This window comes from Myxocyprinus asiaticus, chromosome 14 (genome assembly GCF_019703515.2).
Source record: "Myxocyprinus asiaticus isolate MX2 ecotype Aquarium Trade chromosome 14, UBuf_Myxa_2, whole genome shotgun sequence".
Taxonomy (NCBI): domain Eukaryota; kingdom Metazoa; phylum Chordata; class Actinopteri; order Cypriniformes; family Catostomidae; genus Myxocyprinus; species Myxocyprinus asiaticus.
The window spans coordinates 15,888,303-15,907,506 of record NC_059357.1 but is presented as its reverse complement, the minus strand read 5'-3'; the positions used below and the strand labels follow the sequence as shown (position 1 = coordinate 15,907,506).

General features: G+C 40.1%; 2 protein-coding genes across 6 annotated transcripts in view; both read right to left on the bottom strand.

Moving 5' to 3' along the window:
* LOC127451103 (mitochondrial Rho GTPase 1-A-like) overlaps positions 1-8,542 on the bottom strand; it is a 33,177-nt gene extending 24,635 nt beyond the window's left edge. For 2 of the 5 annotated variants that reach the window (XM_051715529.1, XM_051715531.1), the window contains exons 1-9: positions 8,188-8,542; positions 6,620-6,678; positions 6,332-6,413; positions 6,134-6,186; positions 5,989-6,042; positions 5,774-5,826; positions 4,926-5,034; positions 441-542; positions 63-161 (exon numbers count right to left, since the gene is read on the bottom strand). In XM_051715529.1, coding sequence (XP_051571489.1) covers positions 63-161; positions 441-542; positions 4,926-5,034; positions 5,774-5,826; positions 5,989-6,042; positions 6,134-6,186; positions 6,332-6,413; positions 6,620-6,678; positions 8,188-8,224 — 648 coding nt within the window. In that variant the 5' untranslated portion in view covers positions 8,225-8,542. Of the gene's footprint in view, positions 1-62; positions 162-440; positions 543-4,925; positions 5,035-5,658; positions 5,827-5,988; positions 6,043-6,133; positions 6,187-6,331; positions 6,414-6,619; positions 6,679-8,187 lie in introns of those variants that run through there. The other 3 variants (XM_051715530.1, XM_051715533.1, XM_051715534.1) reach the window with 2 other exon arrangements.
* Positions 8,543-13,234: 4,692 nt separating this feature from the next.
* Positions 13,235-19,204, bottom strand: part of LOC127451460 (arf-GAP with dual PH domain-containing protein 2-like) — a 33,169-nt gene continuing 27,199 nt past the window's right edge. Inside the window, exon 11 of the mRNA XM_051716193.1 lies at positions 13,235-14,498. Within this exon, the coding sequence (XP_051572153.1) occupies positions 13,744-14,498 (755 nt within the window). The 3' untranslated portion in view covers positions 13,235-13,743. The remainder of the gene's footprint in view (positions 14,499-19,204) is intronic.

Sequence of the window (19,204 nt, the reverse complement as noted above, 5' to 3'; positions counted from 1 at the left end):
ATTAAGAAAATAAACAGGGTCAATTTTGATTTCATGACGACTTTAAAGCAAACTTCTCTTACCTGGAAGAAATTAAGCTCATTGTCATTCAGAATGCCATCATTGTCCAAATCAGATATTTTGAAAATGCGAGTAAGTGCTTTGATGCAAGATGGCTTCATCTGGAGAGAAAAAAAAGAAACTCATTACTGCAAAAATATCAATGCATGTGGGTGTTTTGATTCAGCAATACAACCAATATTTCAAATCGAACACTTAATGCTGTAATCTCCATTTGACAAAAAACAAACAGGTAGTATAATGGTGAGAGCCAATAGAGTAAAACAAAGGCAATTTGCGGTGTCTCATGTTCTCTATTCAGATATTCGGTGGTCCTGATAACAGCCCCAACAGCTCTACAGGCATAATCTGAATTGTTTATCCTCAACTAAATCTCTTACCTCTTTCTCCTCAGGGGAGTATAAAGGTCCTGTGGGGTGTAAAACGGCCTTTTGGGCGTAGTAGAACAACTCTGAGATATTCTTCAGGTTTTTGGCTGAACACTAAGAAAGAGTAATAAAGCCATTAAATGAACATTGCATCAGGAAAACACATCTGATTTTGGTTCATGTCTGACACATATTTTCAAGACTTTATAGATATTACAGTGTCATTTTTTGTTAATGCATAATTTTCTGTAAATTTGCTTTGAAACGATGTGTCTCGTTAAAAGCGCTATACAAATAAAAATGACACGACTTGACTTCAAAGGTAAGAACAGCATTAAAATGTAAGATTTAATTCCTAAGGCTGAGAATCCAAAAAGAAAGCACTTTTTACTTAAAGCTGCACTACGCAAGATTTTATTGGTTAAAAATTAACAAATTGCCATCATTTATTGAGTACATAAACAACCAGTGTTCAAAACAATGTCCTTACCCCGATTCACTAGGGTAAGTCTATAAAAATGATTGGTACTGGGGGAACTACGCTGTTCAGTTCTGTCAGTCACACTCACGCAGTTCACAGTATCGCTGCAGTCTGCATGGATGTATATCTTTTATCCGTTTGGCGAAGTTGTTTACCTGCTATAATGCTTGGAAATATTTTCTAGTAGGGTTGTTGAAGCTTATATTGCTTGTCATGCTTTTATGAATCAAACATTACTCATGTGTTAACCGATCGCGATGAACAAGTTGTCGGGGGAAGTTACTGTGACATGTTTAATATGTATGACTTCTGAAATGTACTTCTTGTAATTGTTTTATTACATATTTAAGCACATTATTTTCATGTTTAATAAAGTATATTTTATCCCCATCATTATTGAATCTTCATTTTATGTTTTAGTTTACAGTGTTATTGTGAGCATTGCACAGACATACAGTTGAAGTCAGAAGTTTACATACAGCTTAGCCAAATACATTTAAACTTAGTTTTTCACAAGTCCTGACATTTGATCGTAGAAAACATTCCCTGTCTTAAGTCAGTTAGGATCACTACTTTATTTTAATAATGTGAAATGTCAGAATAATAGTAGAGAGAATGATTTATTTCAGCTTTTATTTCTTTCATCACATTCCCAGTTGGTCAGAAGTTTACATACACTTTGGTAGCATTGTTTAAATTGGGTCAAACATTTTGTATAGCCTTCCACAAGCTTCTCACAATATTTTGCTGGAATTTTGGCCCTTTCCTCCAGACAGAACTGGTGTAACCGAGTCAGGTTTGTAGGCCTCTTTGCTCGCATGCGCTTTTTCCGTTCTGCCCACAAATTTTCTATCAGACTGAGGACAGGGCTTTGTAATGGCCACTCCAACTTTGACTTTGTTGTCATTGTCCATTTGGAAGACCCATTTGTGACTGAGCTTTAATTTCCTGGCTGATGTCTTGAGATGTTGCTTCAATATATCCACATAATTTTCCTTCCTCATGATGCCATGTATTTTGTGAAGTGCACCAGTCCCTCCTGCAGCAAAGCACCCCCACAACATGATGCTGCAACCCCCAAGCTTCACAGTTGGGATGGTGTTCTTCGGCTTGCAAGCCTCACCCTTTTTCCTCCAAACATAATGATGGTCATTATGGCAAACAGTTCAATTTTTGTTTCATTAGACCAGAGGACATTTCACCCAAAAAGTAAGATCTCTGTCCCCATGTACACTTGCAAACTGTAGTCTGGCTTTTTTATGGTGGTTTTGGAGCAGTGTCTTCCTTCCTGAGCAGCCTTCCAGGTTATGTCGATATACGACTCGTTTTACTCTGGATATAGATACTTGTCTAGCTGTTTCCTCCAGCATCTTCACAAGGTCCTTTGCTGTTGTTCTGGGAATGATTTGCACTTTTGCACTTTTTGCACCAAACTACGTTCATCTCTAAGAGACAGAATGCATCTTCCTGAGCACTATGATGGCTGCGTGGTCCCATGGTGTTTATACTTGCATACTATTGTTTGTACAGATGAACGTGGTACCTTCAGGCATTTGGAAATTGCTCCCAAGGATGAACCAGTCTTGTGGAGGTCCACAATTTTTTTTCAGAGGTCTTGGTTGATTTCTTTTGATTTTCCCATGATGTCGAGCAAAAAGGCACTGAGTTTGAAGGTAGGCCTTAAAATACATCCACAGGTACACCTCCTTTCAGAAGCTAATTGGCTAACTGTCTAAAGGCTTGACATCATTTTCTGGAATTTTCCAAGCTGCTTAAAGGCACAGTTCACTTAGTGTATGTAAACTTCTGACCCACTTGAATTGTGATATAGTCAATTAAAAGTGAAATAATATGTCTGTAAACAATTGTTGGAAAAATTACTCGTGTCATGCACAAAGTAGATGTCCAAAACGACTTGCCAAAACTATAGTTTGCTAATATTAAATCTGTGGAGTGGTTAAAAAATTAGTTTTTAAAAAAAAACTTCAACCTAAGTGTATGTAAACTTCTGACTTCAACTGTACTATTGTAGTATTACGATTCACTTGCATTATCAACTGAGGCTGTACAATATAATATAAAAATAGTAAAGTCTTCTATTGAACTTGTATCAGCCATAACATGAGTTTCACCTCTTAAATTTATAATTGTAGTACAATACAAACATTCTAAGTAGATAAAACACTTGAATAATCTTATTAAAATATACTGATAACTGAGGGGAGTCCCCCTGTTCTCTATGTAAAAGCATTTTGAGTGTAGTGTCAGAAAAGCGCTATAAGTATAAAATGCATTTATGTAAATAGGAGTGTTTTTTTATCATCATCAAAGCAAGTCATATTTCAGTTTTAAATGTTTATTGTATAACATAATATCAACATGAAAATAGCACATTATGACTCCGGCTCCAGTCATGATCACACACAGGTGATGTCCAGGTGGCAGGTGGATGAAATTCATCTGCCAGAAGAGCAGTGTCGAAACACGACTCGCGTAATGTGTTCTTCTTTTAAGTTTCAACCACAGATGTAGCTAGAGCACAAAGTTACGTAGTGCAGCTTTAATAATTGTAATGTTTCCTTTACTCTTTTAATTTTACTACTACTTCTAAAATAAACCCTTCTTATATAATAAAAGCATAAAGGAACAAGTTAAGCTCAATCGACAGCATTATGTTGATTACCACAAAACTTTATTTTGACTTGTCCCTCCTTTTCAATAAAAAAAGCAAAAATCAAGGTTACAGTGAGGTTTAAAGGCAGAAATGTGAAGCTTATAATTTTATAAAAGCACTTACACTACTTCTATTAAAACTTGTGTGTTGTGTGTTGATTAGTAAGAGATATTATCACCCTAAAATCATGTTTACATGCATATTGTTTTATTGTTGTGGCTATACTTTTGAAACAGTGAGTATTTTAACATTTACGGATTGGCCCCATTCACTTCCATTGCAAGTGCCTCACTGGAACCCAGATATTTGCTTTTTTTGAAGAAGGGACGAGTCAAAATAAATTTGTGTGGTAATCAACATTAAGCCACAAATGCTGTCGACTGAGCTTAACTTGTATTGAACCCGGAATATTACTTTAATAAATTAACCGACAAATTTACGTTTTTTGTTTTGTTTTTTGTTTTCAGTACACAGCAAACTAAAAAAAAAATTACATTAAAACATTTTTAAACTCTCAACAAAGGCCCTTTTGATGGGGCCTGGGTAGCTCAGCAAGTAAAGACGCTGACTACCACACCTGGAGTCACGAGTTCGAAACCAGGGCATGCTGAGTGACTCCAGCCAGGCATCCTAAGCACCCAAATTGGCCCGGTTACTAGGGAGGGTAGAGTCACATGGAGTAACCTCCTCGTGGTCGCTACAATGTGGTTCGCTCTCGGTGGACGCGTGGTGAGTTATGTGTGGATGCTGTGGAGAATAGTGCAAAGCCTCCAAACGCGCTATGCCTCCACGGTAACACGCTCAACAAGCCACGTGATAAGATGCGCGGATTGACGGTCTCAGACGCGGAGGCAACTGAGGTTCGTCCTCCGCCACCCGGATTGAGGTGCGTCACAACACCACCACGAGGACTTACAGCGCATTGGAAATTGCACATTCCAAATTGGGGAGAAAAAAAAAAATGGCCACAATGGCCCTTTTGTCTTTTATAGGAACCCAGTTAGAAAAAAAAAGTAGTAATGGTGGACAAATTAAAGGACTAATGATTTAATTTGTCTCTTCTTTTAGACTGAAACCAATGCCACTAGCGCAACAGGAGTGAGTGACATACACATGACCCAGAGAGTGAAGTCACTTTCCTCCATCTTACTATTCTCCCTCTGCACACACTCAGTGTCTTATACACTAGAGCACAGATAGGCGTGTACAACATGCATCTGCATCATCAAGTTTAGATTAGAAGCAGCTTAATGTAAAATATAACACTAAAACTAATGTCTCATTCAAGGTATTAAAAAGGTATAAAAGACCGTGATGTCTTTAGACTGAGTGCTTCTCTCACCTCCACACAGGTCTCTATCTCCGAGTACTGATTCATGATGGGCAAGATGGTCTCCATGCTGCTGTGCTCCACCAGGTCAGATTTATTCCCCACCAAGATCAATGGTACTCTGTGACAGCGTTTAAAAAAACTCATTTAAAACATGTACATTTGACTGTTTCAAGACACAATGCTTAAAAGGTGAAGTGTGCAATTTCTGCTTCACTAGTGGAACCAAACCAAAAATAATGATTGTTTCCAAGCACTCATGCCATCTCACCCCCCATCATTCGTGTTCGGACAAACTGGCAGTCCTGCTCCAAACTCACACATTGGTTGAGCCAGATGTTGACATGTCGGACCACTCGGACAAACAAATCAATCTTTGTAAGGGCCAGAGAGCATCAAAGTTTACACTCTTTTAATAAGTCAACCTAAGAATTGGTTACTTATAGTTGTTCCTGCACATAAATCTGGGGTAAGTGAAAATATTTTTAACATTGAAACAATTACACACTTCACCTTTAACTGCTAAAGAAATTGCCACATAACTCTAGGAGTTAGTATACTGTAGTGACTTACTGAGTACACACAGAAAGTGTTGTTCAGGGAGCACATGGAAACACTGTTAAATTTGTAATGCTATTTGATGCATTTCCACTAGCAACCTATCAGTTAAAATTGCAATATGCAAATATACAATGCATGGTACTGTATGTTTGCATATCTTCTAATTTTGATAAAAATACTCAACATGTCAAGTCAAAAGAATGACAGAATGACAGGCAGCTCTCTTTTCTAGCACGTGGAAGGACCAATGAGGCATCCATTTCAAACACAGCACAGACAAGAAGCAAGGTGCCACACACCTGCTGTCCTTATCTGTCCATTCATTGATGAGGGGAATCCAATGACTTGTCACCTTCAGGGAAAACAATACAATGGGACAAAATTTAACACCATTAAAACTGCAAGTTTATAACCAATAACTACGCATCAAATCATTTACAATTACTAATTACAATCTAGTCAACAGTAAGACTAATGGGTATTTGTCTTCGGTACACAAGGAAACAAGACCTACCTTTTCGATTGACTTCTTGTTGTTTACTGAATAGACTATGCATATAACATTTGCCTGTACCAACATAAAAAATTACCAATTAGGTGAATAAACAACACAAGATCTAAATAATTTACATCAGTATGGAGATTAATCCAAGCATCACCTTTAAAATTTCTTGGTAAAGCTGCTCATCTGTCTGCTCTGCTTCTGTTGGATCTCATAAAACGAGACAATATAAGCGAAGAAGTATAAACCATGCCAAGAGAGTGTTACATATCAGTATTTACATCATAAGAACAGCAATGCAGACTCAGGCTATATGCATCTCAGCATAAAGAGATAAGTGATAAAACGGTATTACCTGAATAGTCCACTATATGAGTAGGCACTCTCTCAGGTGTAACATCAGCAGGAATGGTGATCTCTTCCGCTCGGAGAGGGACCTTCAATACAATCATAAACAGTGCATGGTGAATGATAATGGTAGGCATTGGTAGACAGGCAAAAGCAGGCAAAGTCTGGGAAACACAACACTAATGCAATGCATGTACGCATTTCTGTACTCGATTTATTTCATAATACTGTATGTTTAAAATTAAGGATTCATGATGTCCCTTTTTCATCAAGAGCAAGTTTAAGGAATGATTACCTCGTCAGGGAATTCCTCACTGACAAGTGACATGATCAGGGAGGTCTTCCCAACTTTGGCTGTGGAGAGAAAGCATTACATATTGTGACCACTGTTTTAGATCTATTAATAGCTCCAAACAATTTCCTGACTCATGCCTGTCAAGATTAGAGAACCCATAAATAGAAATAAAAGCACTTTCTTAACAAGTGTTCAGAATTGGGGGAATCATAACATTAGCAAATTGATTAAATTAAATAATATATGATATGAGTAAATATATATTAACAGGCTAGACTGAGGTGCTTTAAGCTTGATGGTTTGGCATGGGTGAGCAGTGCATTTACACTGACACATACCTTTTTGGCTGTCCTGTCTAAACTTTAGTAGCTCTTACTGTCTGAACGCCACTGAGAGTCTCCTAAGACTGTTTCCTAAAACTTTTAAATAGCCCTGATAAACAGAGGTGAAACTAACTAAAACAACTAAATATTATGGATCACATCTCTATCATTAAAGGGATAGTTCAACCTAAAAATTAAAATTATTGCATCATTTATTTACCCTCAAGCCATCCCAGATGTGAATGACTTTCTTCAATATTTAAGTACCCTTTTTTTTTTTTTTTTACCATAAATCTCCACTTTCACTTTCAAAATGTGAAAGAATGTGAGAAAGTGGATATTTTAGTTAAAAAAAGGGCTGAAATATTGATATGTTTCTCACCCACACTTGTATCACTTTTGAAGATATGGATTAAACCACTGGAGTTTAATCCTTTATATGCTTTTTGGAGCTTCAAAGGTCTGGCCATCATTCACTTGCATTGTATGGACCTACAGAGCTGAGATATTCTTCTAAAAATCTTTGTTTGTGTTCTGTTTAATACTTTAAATAAGGTATTAAAATACTTTCCTTGAACCCTGAGTACACAAAAGGGAACACAACTTTATCATTAATTTCAAAAAAGTTTTTAAAGATATTTTTCAAGGTAAAAATAAATAAATAAATAAATAAATAATAATAATAAATAAATATAATATATATATATATATATATATATATATATATATATATATATATATTTTATTATTTTATTTTTTGTAAAAAAATGTTTACAAAAAAGCAGGTCCCTGTTAGCCCCTGCTGGTATATATATTTTTACAAATATCATGATTGTTGAGTCACAAATATCAAGAAGTTTTCTTATGGTTACTCCATTTGACCTGAAAAATATGTGCCTTTTCATAAAATATATGCCTTGAAAATATATGGTTGTTGACATGTAAAGACATGTCAACAAACCAATTTCTTTTAATGTACCGTGTTTTACACCATATAGATGTACACTCATTTTTAAGCATCAATAATAATAACTGTTCGTTAGTCGTAATGATAGAGCTTTCCGTCTCTGTTGATGAATGAAAGGTTATAATTGTCATGTTTTAAGATGCGAATATAAAGACTGGGAAGAGTTTCATGTGCAAATAACAAGTGCTTGTTGACTAATTAGATGTATGCAAAACAATTAATCAACTGCAGCCAATTGACAGTCATGAATCTGAAAAATACTGAATCAACCGACTTACGTTCTCCGACCAGTAATATCCTCACGTCCTTTCTCATGGTTGCAACACTTATTTGATTAAACTAAAAAAATGAAAGTTCTTTGGCTTGATTCATTTATCCGCGCTGATGTATATATTAGCGCAGGCCCGCGCGCTGCTGCCGCTGTGTAGGGCAAAACGGACAGATGAACTTCAGTCTGTTTCAATGTGAAGATAATCTCTGCTCACACGAGTTTAACACAAAGATGTGGTTCATGCCATTGAGACAAAGAGATACCGTATAGATGAAGGTACTAGTGGCTCGCTTCAGATTCAGTTTATGATATTTCAGAGTTGACATTTCAAGCTCACTCCAGAAGCGGCTCACCTCCAATAACCAGTGGTAACTACGGAATTCAGCGATGGTCAAACGCGAATCTACTCACTTATTTTTCCTGTTTACCGCTCGTGGTCATGACGTTTTACCGCCTCCTTTAGGACTGGAGTGTAAACGCGTGTGTGTTGCAGTCAAAATATTTCTAAACATTGTCTAGCCCCAAGACGGACCACTTGATTAAAATGAATGGAAGAAATTGGAATACCCAAATACGGCGGATGTAGAAAAGCAAAAGTCTTTCTAGCAAGTCAGTCCCAGGAGGTCAGGAATTGGCTGGTTAGCAGGTCCCTGTTAGCCTCTGCTGGTAGATGCTGGAACTACATCACCCGATGGCAAAAAGCATATTTCTCCATAGATAGCCATTCAAAAGTAGCCGTGTTTTATGACGAAATGAAAAAAGAACCATTTACATTTAAATTATTTAATTACATTATAGCACATAGTCATTCGGTGATTGGTTGTTTTTAAAAGTGTGAAATTGATTTATATTTTTCCCTATCTATTCCCATTGATGATTGATCAGTCACGTGACATCCGATCCCGGAACTGAGTGCCCATGAGCAAAGATGGCAGCCTACATTTCACTAGCTTTCTAGGAACCCTGCACTAGCTGAACACAGTCATATTATAGATGAATGGGGAGGCTAACGGATAGCTCTCTCCAGGTATTTTATAGCTCCACTGTAGGCCATCTTTGGAATGCTCTCGGTAGGCTATTTCCAGTTATGCCAGTGCAGCTCCTATCTACGTGAATGGAGAAAGACCAAAATCTCAAAAACAGTTGGTCAAGATTACGATCAAAGAACATATTTCAAATCAGCAATAAAATCTTATAATACTGGAATCATAAATTGTGATTCGTTACCTCACATTACGCAAAAAGCAATTTTCTCCAGCCAGGTCTCCCAAGCAACCAAATTGGCCCGGTTCCTAGGGAGGGTAGAGTCACATGGGGTAACCTCCTCATGGTCGCTATAATGTGGTTCTCGCTCTCGGTGGGGAACGTGGTGAGTTGTGCATGGATGCCACGGAGAATAACGTGAAGCCTCCACACATGCTGTCTCCACGGTAACGCGCTCAGCAAGCCACGTGATGAGATGCGCATATTGGCGGTCTCAGGTGCGGAGGCAACTGAGATTCTTCCTCTGCCACCCAGATTGAGGCAAGTCACTACACCACCATGAGAACTAAGAGCGCATTGGTAATTGGGCATTCCAAATTGGGGAGAAAGGGGGAGAGAAAAAAAAAAATAAAAATTTTCCCAGCTTGTATAGCTAATTCACAGAGTTGATTGACAGGTGATGTCTGTATCTAAAAGGTGATTGGCTCTTTTAACTGTAAGGCGGGACTTCCTTTCTACATCCTTTGACCACTGGGCTCTCAGAGCTCCTTGGATGGGTGTTCCAATTTCTCCCATTCATTTAATAGAAGTGACCCATCTCTGCTAAATAATCTCTGGTCCCACCTTATAGGTAAAAGAGCCAATCACCTTTTGGATACAGACATTACCTGTCAGTCAACTCGAGAATGCACATGCGGATTAACTGGACCAGCCAGAAAAAAAAGCATTTTTTTGCGTGATCTGAGCTAAAGAAGTACAGATACCATTGTTGTCAGATTTAATTGCTGATTTGAAATATGTTTTTTGATCGCAATTATGACCAACCGTTTTGGAGATTTCGGTCATTCCCCTTTCAAGTACTGTACTTTTATGCTGCTTGTATCCATGGAAAATATCTGCCCGGGAGCGCTCCAGAGATGGCGGCCGAGTGGACTGACTAGCCTTTAAAGGGACTTAAATATTTCGCAGTTGATCTGACTTTTAACCTTTATTTAGGTCTCCTAAGCACTGACAAAAACATACCAACAATTACCATCCCTGCTGAAAAAACCTCCCTGCTAAATGTTGCCTTAGCTGGTTGGCTGGTCTTAGGAGAAAGAGTAAGAAGGCAGAACATGCTTGGAAATCAACTAAACATATTGTTCACTTTGAGCACATGAAGGATCTCTTAGTGCTGTATAATAAGATGGTAAAAGCTGCTAGAACTGCGTATTTTTCAGATATAATAACTGATAACTGCTTAATGCTAGGTTTTTATTCAACACAATTAATAATCTGATCAACTCTGTGTCTAGTGCTGCATTTTGTCCAATAGACTGTAAAACATTTTGATCTTTTTTGTTAATAAGTTCTCTAAAATAAGGGCATTAATTATTGCTCCATTGCCATGTGTGGAAAAATCGGGTTGTAGGGAGAGTTTGTTGGACTCGTTATCTCCTATTTCAGAGCAGGATCTTTCTAAAATTGTACAACAGCTGAAACCATCTAGTTATCGTACAGATGTTGTTCCTTTAAGACTTTTCAAGGCAGTTATTGGGACTTTAGGCCCTTCTTTGTTGTCTATAGTGAATCGCTCACTTGTGTCAGGATGTGTCCCAGAGGAGTTAAGACTGCGATAGTTCAACCGCTTCTGAAGAAGCCTTCATTATAGATCCTTCGGTTGCAAATAACAATAAACCAATCTCAAAATTACCTTACATTAAATTTTTTTTAGAGAAAGCAGTAGCAAAGCAACTGTGGAAGGTAGTGAAGGATAACAATATTTTTGAGAAATTTCAGTCAGGTTTTAGAGAAAATCACAGTAAAGAAACTGCTCAGGGTTACCAATGACATGGCGGAGGGCGCTGGAGAGTGCTCCATTTTAGTGTTGCATGATTTAACTGCAGCGTTTGATACAGTTGATCATTCAGTTTTAATTGATACATTGAAGAGATGGGTGGGAATATCTGGGGTGGCTTTAGACTGGTTTGTGTCCTACTTGACGAATAGGAAATTTGTAGTGTCTGTTGGAGATGAGATGTCCTCCTCTTCAAAAATGAATTGTGATGTTCCACAAGGATCCTTGTTAGGGCCAGTTTTGTTTTCTCTCTATATGTTAATTCTTTGTTCAGTGATTCGAAAACACAATATTATTTTTCATTGCTATGCAGATGACCTACAGTTATATTTGTTGTGAAATCCCAATGATCTGTCTAGTTTAAATATTCTTCAAGTTTGTATAGTAGATATAAAAAATTGCAAGGCATGTCATTTTCTGTAGTTAAATTCTGATAAAACATAGGTTGTCATAATGGTTTTTTTTTTTAAATCGGATTGAGTCTGCACTTAATCAAGTGGTCCCGAATATTTAGCAGATGGTGAGAAACTTGGGCGTCTACTTTGACACAAATTACAATTTTGAATATCACATCAGGAATTTAAATCAGTCTTGTTTTTATCAGTTAAGGAACATTTCCAAAGTGAGATATTTTTTTAGGGATACAGAGAAGCTTATTCTTGCTTGTATTTTGTCTCGCCTAGATTATTGTAATGCACTGTTTTCAACTTTAAATCAACACAGGGCCTGGGTTGCTCAGCGAGTATTGACCTTAACTACCTTGAATCCAGGGTGTGCTGAGTGAATCCAGTCAGGTCTCCTAAGCAACCAAATTGGCCTGGTTGCTAGGTAGGGTAGAGCCACATGGAGTAACCTCCTCGTGGTCGCGATTAAGCGGTTCTTGCTCTCAATGGGGTGTGTGGTATGTTGTGCGTGGATCGCAGAGAGTAGTATGAGCCTCCACAATCTGTGAATCTCCGCAGTGTCATGCACAGTGAGCTAAAATGCACGGATTAACTGTCTCAGAACCGGAGGCAACTGAGACATGTCCTCTGCCACCCAGATTGAGGTGAGTAACCGCACCACCATGAGGACCTAGTAAGTAGTGGGAATTGGGCATTCCAAAATTGGGAAGAAAAGGGGCTAAAAAGCTTTAAATCAACACACTTTACCACAGCTACAATCAATGCAAAATGCTGCAGCTAGACTTTTGACACAAACTAGGTATTTTATTCACATTAATTTAGTTTTAGCTTCTTTACATTGGTTACAAATTCATTTTAGGGTTAATTTTAAGATTTTATTAATTACATATAAGATATTACATGGGCTGGTGCCAGATTATTTAACAGAACTTTTAAGACCTTATGTAACAGTTCAGTCTTTTAGATCTTCTTGTTGTGAACTGTTGGCTGTTCCAAAATCCAGATGCAAAACAAAAAGGTGATAGAGCCTGCCCTGGGATATTAGATCTGCTGAATCTGTGTCTGTTTTTAAGTCTTGTTTAAAAACCCATTTTGTTTTTACCTTATGTTTTGTTTTGATTTTATATTTTAGGCAGGCAGGTTTTGGCTGTTTCGTTTTTATTTGTTTTTCCAGGGATGGGATTACCATTTTTGGATATGTAACATGACAATACTATTGTATTATTTGAAGTATCTACCTTGGAGTACTATGTAAATACCACATTGCACATTACCATGGTGTTATCATCTGATACAATCACTGTGCCATATTACAGCATCGTTTACTATTTGTAATCAAGCAGTCCATTTTTTCTGACCAATCACTGGGCGGTGCTATGATTCTGTTTGCCGCTGGACTGTTTTGGGGTTGCTGTCCCCAAAGGAAGCACTATAAAAACTACAGAAATGAGCGATCCAGACAACAACAACAAAAAAAACATTTAAGGGATAGTTTTATGATTGCACGATTTGGACAAAAAGTCATATTGGGATTATTTTGAAAAAATCTTGAGATTTGAATCAGAATCAAAATTAGCTTTATTGCCAAATGTTTTCACGTACACAAGGACTTTTTTTGGTGATAGGAGAAACAGTGCACACTGAACATTACAATGAGTCACAGAATATAAAAAGACATACAAATAATAGGACATAGAATGGCGTATGTACATGTGCAAGTGGTAATGTATGTGCAAGGCAGGGGAATGTACAGTTAATGAATTAAATATGTGAATTTACATATGGACATGAGATATGTATTTACATTAATGCACTATGGGGAAGTCCGGAGCCAGTTTAATTATTCATGAGGAAAATGGCCTGAGGGTAAAAACTGTTCTTGTGCCTGGATGTCCTGGCGCTCTGTGCTCTGTAGTTCAAAGAAGGAGTGGGCAGGGTGTGTGGGGTCCAGAGCGATTCTACCTGTACGTTTCCTCACTCTGGAGATGTACAGGTCTTGGAGGGTGGGCAGGGAGGCACCAATAATCTTCTCAGCATTCCTGACTGTCCAATGTAGTTTCGTCCATCTGATTTGGTGGCTGAACCAAGCCAGACAGTTATAGATGTACACATGACAGACTCAGTGACGGCTGAGAAGAACTGTGTCAGCAGCTCCTGTGGCAGGTTGAACTTCATCAGCTGGCAAAGGAAGTACAATCTCTGCTGAGCCTTCTTGACAATGGAGTCTATGTGGCTGTCCCACTTCAGGTCCTGAGAGATGGTAGAGCCCAGGAACCTGAATGACTCCACTGCTGCCACAGAACTGTTCAGGATGGTGGGGGGGATTTCTCCTGAAGTCCACTATAATCTCTACTGTTTTGAGCGTGTTCAGCTCAAGGTTGTTGTGACCGTACCAGACAGCCAGCTGATCAATCTCCCATCTGTATGCAGACTCGTCACCATCGCAGATGAGGCCAATGACTGTGGTGTCGTCAGCTAACTTCAGGAGCTTGACAGTGGGGTCTTTTGTAGTGCAGTCATTCGTGTACAGGGAGAAGAGCAGTGGAGAGAGAACGTATTCCTGAGGAGCACCAGTGTTAATAGTGAGAGTCCTGGATGTGAGTTCCCCCAGTCTCACTAGCTGCTGCCTATCTGTCAGAAAACTGATGATCCATCGACAGATTGGGATGGGCACAGAGAGCTGGGTCAGTTTGGTTGAAAGAAGATCAGGCATGATGATGGTATTGAAGGCTGAACTGAAGTCCACAATTAGCATCCTTGCATAAGTCCCAGGTCTGTTGAGGTGTTGCAGGATATAATGCAGTCCCATACTGACAGCATCATCCACAAACCTGTTTGCTTGGTAAGCAAACTGAAGGGGGTCCAGCATTTGAACTGCAATATAAAAAAAACGGTATATGCCTATAGACCATATTCACAGCAATGCCATCTTTGATTTTTGACAGGAATAAAAACGAGGTTGTGAGGGATAGTCTTACACTCTCTTCAATGTTATGCACTGTATAAAGCTGTATGAACCTCCTATATCACATATAATTGTCCACAACTCATGTTGTCTGGAGATTCCTATCGATTCAGTTCTCGAGACATTGCAATGAACGCTTTGAGTAAATTTCTTTTCCACAACATAGCTGAAGCCCTTGTATCATAACCGCAATCTTATAATTGGCAATGGTGTTTGAGCCCCACCCTTTTAGGTGCGCATTAGCCCTATATGAACAGGCGCTCACACACCATTTCTTCAGAATTTTATTCCTTCAAGACCAACATCATTTCGTCTGGATCAGCTCTCTCTTCGCTGTCGATGGACACCCATCAGTGGATGGGATTCCCTGCAGACACATCAGGACGTTCTTCAACTGACTCTCAGCGCCTGCAGCGGAAGAATCACCCACCCCCTCTAGTGTTCCACGAAGATGTCTCTCCGCCTCGCAGCCGGATTGGGTTCTTCGCTCAGCGAGACATCTACCTGCTTCCCTTAGCATCCAGGCAGGAGCTGTATCCTTTCATATATATATATATATATATATATATATATATATATATATATATATATATTTACACTGCCATTCAAAGGTTTGGGGTCACTTGCCTGAAATGTTTCTCATGATCTTAAAAACCTTTTGATTTGAAGGGGTATGCTTAAATGTTTGAAATTAGTGTTGTAGCCAAAAATATAATTGTGCCAACATATTTATTAATTTCATTATAAAACTAACATTTTATAAAAAATAAAAAAAAAGGTTTTAAAATGGATGACCAAATAATAAAACAAAAGCAGCTAATAAGTGCCCAGTGTTGATAGGAACTCCTTCAATACTGTTTAAAAAGAATCCCAGGGTGATACCTCAAGAAGCTGGTTGAAACCGAGGAGGATCTCGCGACGGGCAAGCCCCTCGATCTTCCCACGTAACGTCTTCACCAGTGCGTTATGCACATGACGACCTCTGGCCCTCTATGAATGAGCACGGTGTGGTCGTATTTGTAAGTATAACATTTATAGGAATCTAGAGCTCCTGCCTTTTCTATTATGTTTCTAGTATTCTCGCTGGGAACGAGTCAGTTTTTATTGCAAAGCTTCCTTGCATTGCTTGAATAATGCGCGTACCACGTAGCGGCTTCTTGACGTGCGATGAAGGATGAAAAAGCTCTTACTTCCTCTCCAACCAAACTTACTCGGCATGATAACAGCGGGTGATTGGTGTCTATTGTTAGCTCACTCGAGCCTTTACCCTATTAGCACTGTGCACGGATGCGTGACGTGCTCTGACTGAGAAGCTTCCATCTGATAAGAGGCAGCTATCTGTGCCCACCATTATCCACGCCCACTCACACCTTTTGCAATCACGTGGCACACTTCCGGGCATCTCAGAGAAAAATCAACCCACACTCCACACAAAATGCTCCCATCTTATAAAAGACAGCTCCCCTCAACACACGCACGAAACTCATTGCCCACCCGCGCCTACACGTTACAGTGCAGGACACGCCCATTCTGTGCTTTGAGGTAGGAAATCTCCTAGTGAGAGATGCAAAAGTGGTCGTTCCCCATACGTTGCACAGAGAGAATGTAACAGCCGTTATTTTCTCATCAAAACGCAGAAAGACGGTGGCCTACTGCCTATCTGCATCTGTGAAATTTTGAATTGATTTCTGTTCATAATGATCACAAACAAACAATTCTCTCTCTTATGTTTGCACGCTCATAAACTATAACTTAGTGTACTAATTAACTTTGGCTCAGGCCATTCTTGAGAATTTGCCTTGTTCCCCATTTCACACACAACCGCTTCCCAATGGTGAGCGGCGCGCTATCACATTTAGCATCAAATATAAAGCACCCACTATCCCGTTACGTGAACATGTGGTGGGCGCTCACGTGCATGTCAGATTGGGTGCTAAAAGTGATCGAACACAGGTATTCAATCCAATTCACATGCTTCAACAGCGTTTTGTCCACGACGGTTCCGTTACGGGACGTGCCTGTGTTACGTGCAGAAATTCACAATCTCCTCGCAAAAGATGCGATAGAGATTGTTCCAAGCTGCCATGCCCGTAAAGGGTTATACAGCTGCTACCTTTTCTTTTGAAGAAAGAGACACTTGAACCGCGCTTGCAAAATGGCCACTCAAAATGTTAACTCAGAAACAGATCTTATCACACATCCGTCCACAGGACTGGTTTGCGTCAATAGATCTAAAGGACGCGTACTTTCAATTCCAAATTGTATTGCATCACAGGCTGTTCTTGAGATTCGCGTTTGAGGGAACAACATATCAATTCAAAATCCTCCCCTTCGGATTGTCTCTGGCCCTATACACGTTCACAAAATGTGCCGATACAGTGCTCGCCCCTTTGAAGATGAATGGCATGCGCATTCTGAATTACCTCGACGATTGGCTATTACTGACCCAATTACTGATCAGAGGCTCTGCTATGTGAGCACAGGGCCTTGATACTTCACCATTTAAACAAAGAGCACACTTTCTCAGAGTAAACAAATCTCCTTTTTGGGGGTTCGACTCGACTCCATGAGCATGCGTGCGCACCTCACGAGCTAGCACGTATGGACCATTCATCAGTGTCTCAGTTCAAGCTGGGGAAAGCATTTCCAATGAAGTCTTTTCAGAAAATGCTGGTTTTTATGGCGGCAGTAGCCAGCGTCATACCGTTAGGTCTTTTACACATGAGACCTCTCCAGTGCTGGCTCAAACACCACGTACCTCACGCATCACCGTGACTCACCGCTGTCTGGCTGCTCTAGCACCATGGACAGCTACAAAACTTTATCAGCAGGGTGTTGGGATGCTGGGTCAGGTGTGGCACATCAACTGCTTGGAAATGCTATCCATCTTCTTAGGTGTGAAGGCTTTCCATTCCGACATAATGAATCATCACGTTCTGATTTGGTCAGACAATATGTCAGTGGTAGTGTACATAAATCGCCAGGGTGGCCCTCAATTGCTTCCACTTCGCACAACGCCTCCTTGTGTGGAGCGCGCGCCATCTCTCCCTGCGCACACATGCTGCTGTGTCAGGAACCGATAGCGGGGGAATGGAGACTTCAACCCCACTGTGGCTAGATACCTTGGCCCACAAGTGGCCAATGAAAAGTTCTCCCAGTACGTCTCTTTCACCAGCAAAGTCTGAGAGGACAAGGAAACGGTTCTGTTGGTTGCACCGAAATGGCCCAACCAGCCATGGTTTCCGGAAATGATGGAGATATTAGACGGCCCCCCATGGGATACCGCTGAGGAGGGATCTGCTCTCTCAAGCGCAGGACACAATTTGACATCCCCAGCCGGAGCTGTGGATCCTACATGTATGGCCCCTGAACGGAGCACAGCGAACGAGCCTGAATTGGCTCAGTCTGTAATAAACACCATTTTGCAGGTTAGAGCGCCATCTATGAGACACCTCTATGCACTAAAATGGTGTTTGCAGATTGGTGCTCTTCATGCAGCAAAGACCTAGTGAATTGCTCCATAACGGAGATCCTTACATTCCTTAAAGTGCAGGTCTAACTCCATCAACGCTTAAGGTTTATGTAGCGACCATCTCGGCATTTCATGCCCCAGAGGCTGGCTCCTCTATAAGCAGACATGATCTGATCATAAAGTTATAGATCATTAAGGCGCTTGAACCCCCCTCGCCCTGCTACGGTTCCAACATGGGACTTGAATTTGGTGCTGAGAGCGCTCATGAGCCCCCCGTTCGAACCAATGGAATCCATTGAGTTACGTGTGCTCTCTTTAAAGACGGCACTGCTGTTGGCTCTGGCCTCAGTCAAATGGGTTGGTGATATACAGGTGCTGTCGATTGACAGTTCATGCCTGGAATTCGGTCCGGCCCCTTCAAAAGCCACCATCAAACCCAAAAAAGGCTTTGTGCGGGCATTGCACACGTATGTGGTGCGAACTCTCAAGTTTAGACTGTCATATCAGCTCTTCGTTTGTTATGGAGGATGCACAAAAAGCATGTCCATCTCCAAACAAAGGCTATCTCACTGGATCGTTGATGCGATCACCCTCACTTATGAATCACAGGGCATGAGATGCCCTATTTGCGTAAAAGCGCATTCAACTAGAGGCATGGCCTCTTCATGGGCATGGACAAATAGTGTATCCCTACAGGATATATGCTTTGCAGCAGGATGGTCTTCGCCGAACATGTTCGAAAGGTTTTATATCCTAGGCGTGGTGTCCATCGCTATGCGAGTCCTCTCTGTCTAGATAGCTTAATATTCCAACACCTGGGGCCAGTTGTTCAAAAGTAATTTGATCGGATTATGGCTATCGGATTGGATCAAATCTTGAAAATGGGTTCAACCATGGTACAAGTGGATAGGCACTGTCTCCTAATATTATGCCATCCAGTCTGCTGTTTTGGAGCTCTCTGTATAGAGCACTCTCCCTCAGGATACATGCATCATGGACAGACCCAGGCCACCTCACAACGCAGTTTGTGATGATGAGGTCAGCATCGCCCACAAATTGGATGTTGATGCTGTGCCTTCCCTTTCGATACTTCCCCTCCCTCTCATGAGGTGCTTACATTTACATTTATGCATTTGGCAGACG